This window comes from Buceros rhinoceros, unplaced genomic scaffold (genome assembly GCF_000710305.1).
Source record: "Buceros rhinoceros silvestris isolate BGI_N320 unplaced genomic scaffold, ASM71030v1 scaffold7240, whole genome shotgun sequence".
Taxonomy (NCBI): Eukaryota; Metazoa; Chordata; class Aves; order Bucerotiformes; family Bucerotidae; genus Buceros; species Buceros rhinoceros.
In genome coordinates, this window is record NW_010391213.1 from 444 (window position 1) to 6,177 (window position 5,734).

The 5,734-nt window shown below is 39.1% G+C and overlaps 1 protein-coding gene across 1 annotated transcript in view; it reads left to right on the forward strand.

Annotated features, from left to right (window-relative positions):
• Positions 1–4,931: 4,931 nt before the first annotated feature.
• The window catches only part of AMN1 (antagonist of mitotic exit network 1 homolog (S. cerevisiae)), a 17,258-nt gene continuing 16,455 nt past the window's right edge, over positions 4,932–5,734 (forward strand). The window contains exon 1 of the mRNA XM_010140604.1: positions 4,932–5,057. Coding sequence (XP_010138906.1) covers positions 5,016–5,057 — 42 coding nt within the window. The 5' untranslated portion in view covers positions 4,932–5,015. The remainder of the gene's footprint in view (positions 5,058–5,734) is intronic.

Genomic DNA, 5,734 nt, shown 5'->3' on the forward strand with positions numbered 1-5,734 from the left:
ACAGGGTTTGGCAGAGGTGACAGGGATGGATGGGGTGGCAGGATAGGTGACAGGGTTTGGCAGAGAGGAGGAGCTACAGGACAGGTGGCAGGGTGTGACAGGAGTGACAGTGCTTGCTGGGGATAACAGGGTTTGGCAGATAGGTAACGGGACGATCCCTGACAGACCTGGATGTGGAAGGGTGGTTGAGGACCCCTGGCTTCTCCTGGCCCCAGCGAGTCCACTGAATGGTGTTTTGCTTTGAGTTTGTAGTTATGTTGAATGCCTTGGTGTTTAGGAGAGGGTTAGAGCCAGCAGAGGGATGAAACGCTTGATTTGACACATAAAGGAAAAATAGCTAGCAAACAACACAGTTAGTCTTAGACCTTTATTCTTATTTTAGAGCACTGAAGATAGGATTATAGTTGTGCTGGTGTAGCCAATACTGTTTCCTATAAAGTATAATAACAGTGAAAACATTTATAATTTAAATGACTGTTTAAACCGCAGATCAGTAATGTACTCAGAGAATATCAACCAACCTTTTTAAAAGAATGCGTTTAATCTTAATAAGCTTTTTTGTCAAGCTGAATTTAAAGTTCTCTGGCAAGAGACAGTTAAATGTAGCTAGAAGATTTGGCATAGCTCCCATTGATTTCCATATACTTACATTGGAGTATTTTCTGCAAATTTGAACTAAGTAGTTGGTCAAGATTTGCAGGTCCCTATTCAAACATGGCTGCATTTGCTGTTTAGTGTCTTCAAGAGAAAAAAATTAATCTTAAGTTTGTATTAAGTGTTTAGATACAATTGGTTTTATGTACTACAGTGTATGGTGACAATCTGTCTCCTCCAGGAGGAATTGCCAGAAAAGTTCATTTACCCAGTGACTAAAATGTAGGTATCAGATGAGAAATACGTATTTAGCAGGTAACTGGGGAGCGTGCCCTTGTATGACAAAGGACTGCTTGCCCATTCACGTGACTCATTAGGCATCATTCATGGAAGAGGGAACAGTCACGTGGTAGGTGCACACATAGCCACCTAAAGGGCTCAGAAAGTCTCTTTGATCCACCCTAGCCAAAGGTAGGGTGCCGTTTTGCACTGAGGAGGTGCTGGTTCATTTGGGATCTCAGTAGGAAAGGTGTGGGCTCTCAAGGCTAGTTAACTGATGTACTGCATGAAGAGGAGGAGCAGTATCAAACATGAGAGCAATCTTATGTCCCTTTGATGCGGAGGACCCCAGCTATCGCAGCGTAAGACAAACCCCTTCACATGCTTCATGCTGTGACAATCCCATTTGTGGTGAGGTTCACACTCATTGTGGTCTTTAGAGCTTTGATAAGATCTGTTTTAGAAGTAAACAACTATTAATTTCTGTGGTCAAGTAAAGGAGCGTTATCTGTAGCCATTTAATCTTAGACAGGACAAGGAATGGACAAGGTGCAGTCTACTTGTCCATATTCTGAGCTGGAGCCACGTACAGGCTTCTCTGTTACAGCTGGTCAGCCAAGTTCATCCATTAATCACAGAGGTTCAGTGAAGGCGTTGCGGTCTTACACGTCTCCAGAGGAACATGTTAAAGGCAGTCATGATGTGTGCTCAGGTTATGTAGTGGTAACGCATGCTGACATATGGGTCTCTCTAACCAAGGCATGTGGTTAAACTCTGTCCACCTTCTGCCTGAAGTCACTGTCTCCTCATTGCAGTGCCTTCTGCAGTGACCTGCAACAGGTGCCCTTATTGCACTGTGCTAATTTTTTTTAATGTGCTTCCACATGGGAAATCTTGCTTCTTTCCTTGCTTAAATCTGAGCTACACTTCAGATTACAGAGCCTTAATATTTTGACCTCTCTAGAGTTCTTAATTGGTATGAGTTCAGTTTGCTGTGATTTGTTGGCATTCTGGTGCCAGACAAGGTTCTATTGCAAAAACATTTTCTATAGGGACTCCAGAGTTGTGGCTATATGCTAAACCTAATTTGGCTTAACTGTAGGCTGCTACTTCCCCCTGCCCTCAGCCACTTGTTCTGGCAGCAAGAATTATTTCTTTGACCTCACAGTTTTAGTCAACAGGAATTCTCATTCAGATCAGATGCTGAATAGCTCACGCTGAATTTCAGAGCCAGCATGAGGAAGGCGCAGTAAAAAGTGGTTGGGAAGACAAGAGGGGCAGGGAAGCAGCCTTTTCAACTTCTATTTGCACTTTGTATTTGGTTAGAGCGGTGTGTAATGACATCTGGACTGCTGATAGAAATTAATTACAAGGGTTCTGCCTTGCTAATAACTGTTCTCTTTTTGCAAAGCTAAACCAGTACCCATACCTCTTTTGTTGTGCATGATGAATCTACTAAAATTATATTTAAGATGCGTATTACACTACATGCTTATATTCTTGTGATTAACCTTAGATCTTAGACCTCGTAATTTCTCTTTACATGTACTGTAGTGCTTGATACTGTAAACAATTTCTACTTTTGATTGGTTATTAATGCTTTTTACATTACTTTATTAGTACTGCTGCAGCAATTGTCTATATTAGTATAACAATATAATTATTATACCAGTAAGACTAATGTGTGTAATTTTAGTGTATTGTTTCTGGTCTTGTGCCGGTGTGGTGATGCCATCTATTTATGCCAGACTGCTCTTCAGGCTTTTTACTTATGCTAAGCCCTTAGGCTTATTGTTTAACTAGCAGAACTTACATCAGAAACTAAAAAGTGAAACAAATGTATTAGCATGTGGAGTAGTAATAAAGGAATTATTTTTAAGGTCTCCTAACCTAACAGGACGTGCATTTATTAAGGTGTTTCTGCTGCTTGATGGTATCTGCTGCTAGTCTGATGGTTGTTGGCCTTTGCCTCCTGCCCCAAAAGAGAAATTAGCACTCCAAAGGTTACATGCATAAGAGCATCATATTGGAAATAGTTAAACTTTTTTTTTCTTCTTAAATTCAAGGTATATCTTTTATTAGCTTCTGTTTCCTGAAGTTATTGTTCCCAGGATGAGAAATGACCAACTTACACACGCACTCCTAGCTGATGCAGTTCTAAGGCCAGCGTACTGAGGTACACCAAATTTGTAGTTGGTTTACATAGCTATGCTTGATTGAAAACTGACAGTGTAGGAGTTGCAGGGCCTGCCAAACAGAGTGTATGCCTGCCAGCAGCAATGCTTGCTGTAGGGGTGGAGGAGGCAGCTGGGGCAGATAACAGCTTTAGTTGTCATGCTTTTAGGAGGCTGTTGTTAAAAATCTCTCAGCACCCTGGCAGGTATTTTAAGCTGACTTGTTCATGACCAGATATGAGCTCAGAACCAAGAGAGTTTCTGCCATCAAAAGTGAGACTCTCAGAGGAACAAAATGAAACATCAAATTTAAAAGTATTTTAATTAAAATTGTCACTATTTGATAAAGAAATATGTTGCACATGTAAGACATCACAAGAGTATATAGTTTACTTAGCTAAGCTTACTTAGGTCTGATTGTTCCATGTGTGGTTGGTAGATGGCTCTTGTGTGACAGCTGCCATTAACAGGGGGCAAGCCTGTTGCAGACTAATGTATTACCTGACCTGTCAGTGTCTTAGAATACCCAGGTCTTACAAAGGCATCAAAATATTTGCAGATGGGTACATCTGCATGAACAAAAACTGAAAGCAGAAGTAGAGCATTAATTTCAAATCAGAGCTTCCTTTTACGACCTTACTGTGAATATAAATGATCCAACCCTAAAGAATGAAGGAAGATGCGTTTATTTTGTTACTTGCCATTAAACCTGTTTTAGTATTTATTCTTCTGGTTCATTTCTTCTTATGTGTCCCATTTGTGACGTCTGTTCTGCTATTCTGTTTCATGTGAGATAACTTAGTGTAAGCTGCACCTTGATGTAAGTTAGACTATTTGTAGAATAATTAGTCATAATGATCTAATTTCTGTTTCATGTATTGGAAATACACGCATTTATCCTGTCATAAGGCCTTAACCCTGTCTGTAAAGCTTAAGGTTAAATATCATAGGCTTTTTCTGTTCTGCACTTCTTGACGTATTTGGAACAAATGAATGTGCCATTTGACATTTTGTAGACAACTCTGAACTATAAACAGCTGGTGTAATAAGAGTCTGGTAATACTAAAATCCTGCTACTAAAAAATAAATGGTCAAACCAATCAATGTTTCCGACTGTGATAGGATTTCAACCAGTTGTGTGAGACCTTCCTTCTCATCCCAGACAGCTTAAAGAAGAACCATTGCTGATGAGGTTTTTTTTAAATAGCTAGTAAAAATTAAAGTGGCTTCACTTTCCCCTATATATTATATTTTCTATGTGTCCACTTATTATTTTATTTGCCTAATCTACTTTGCAGGATGATGAGCTTGTTGATTTGAGATTTTCTGGACCCCACTTAGAAAAAAATCTGCCTCAAGTGACAATCCTGTCTGATCAGATCTAGTTTTAAACACAAAGGTAAAAGGGTTGAGCGAAGGGTTATGCAGCTCAGTTCATATTAAAAGAATACTACAGACTAGACACCAAACAAAATACTCTGTGTGAACATACCTCCTTAATGCTTTTAACTGAGATGTAAGACAGGTGTCCCTTCTCTGGAACTAGCTGTTGCAGCTACCAAGTAGAGGCTTAGCTGCTGAATATACGAGCAGTAAACTCATTTTGTGAGCTGGGTTGATGATTGCAGTAAATGAGGCTAGTGAATTTTTGCACTGAATTTTTGCCTACAGTTGGTTGAGGAACACTTGTTCAGAGTGATCAGTTGGTTGACCCTAAAGGGCAGCAACTGAATTGGTGGTAGCATAGAACAGCTGGATCTGTTAAGGTTTGAAGGCAGCATAGCTGGATGCAGCAGACAACATCCTATGGCTTGATTGTTCTAGTTCTAATATGTAATGCTGATTTTTGACTGTACTGTAACTTTCCTTTATTTCAGATGCCTTCAATGTTTGACAAAAAACCTTTCCAGATATGCTGCAGATATTAAGTCACTGCCACCCAACATAAAGGATAAACTGATTAAATTAATGAGTAGGCAAGGGCAAATAACTGATGCAAATATCAGTGAGGTAAGAACCCATTCAAAACTATTCTGTCTGTGATAGTTAATGCAAAAGGATGATCTAAACTAAAATTGTTTACATGAGACAACATATAAATTCAGGCCTGCTTATTCTGTCCATGTCTACAGTTTTCTTAAACTGCATAATGTTAATTGTCCTGTATTAATAGTTTAAAGATTATGTTTGTAGTGACAAGAAAATTCAAAATATTCTCTCTTCGGTGATAATTGACTTCTGTGTAATCAGCTGACATGTATTATCTGTTTTCAGCACAGGAAACTGGACTGTTGCAAACCAGTCTCTGTTTCTGAATGTAGTATGTTTCAGGAAGCTATTGCATAATTTAGTAATGAAAAGATTTCAGGAACTTGTTAGATTTGTTGTTAGGTTCTACCAACATTACGCACATGTTCTCTATATAATTTATTTAAATCTTAATTCTTTGAAATATACTGATTCTATGAGTAGAAATTGGTAGTTCAAATTCTTTCATCCCTTGCGCTCACTGGTAAGTGTCAGTGTTTCAAAATGAAGACTTTTTTTTAGCTGTAAATTCAGGAGCTCCTGTATTTTGGTATGCATCTATAGTTATCTTGTTTATCCCAAAGGGAGGCATGAGAATTGAGGAAAGCTAAGGGTTGGCCTTGGCGGAACAGAAAATTATTGACTCCCTCTTCATTCCT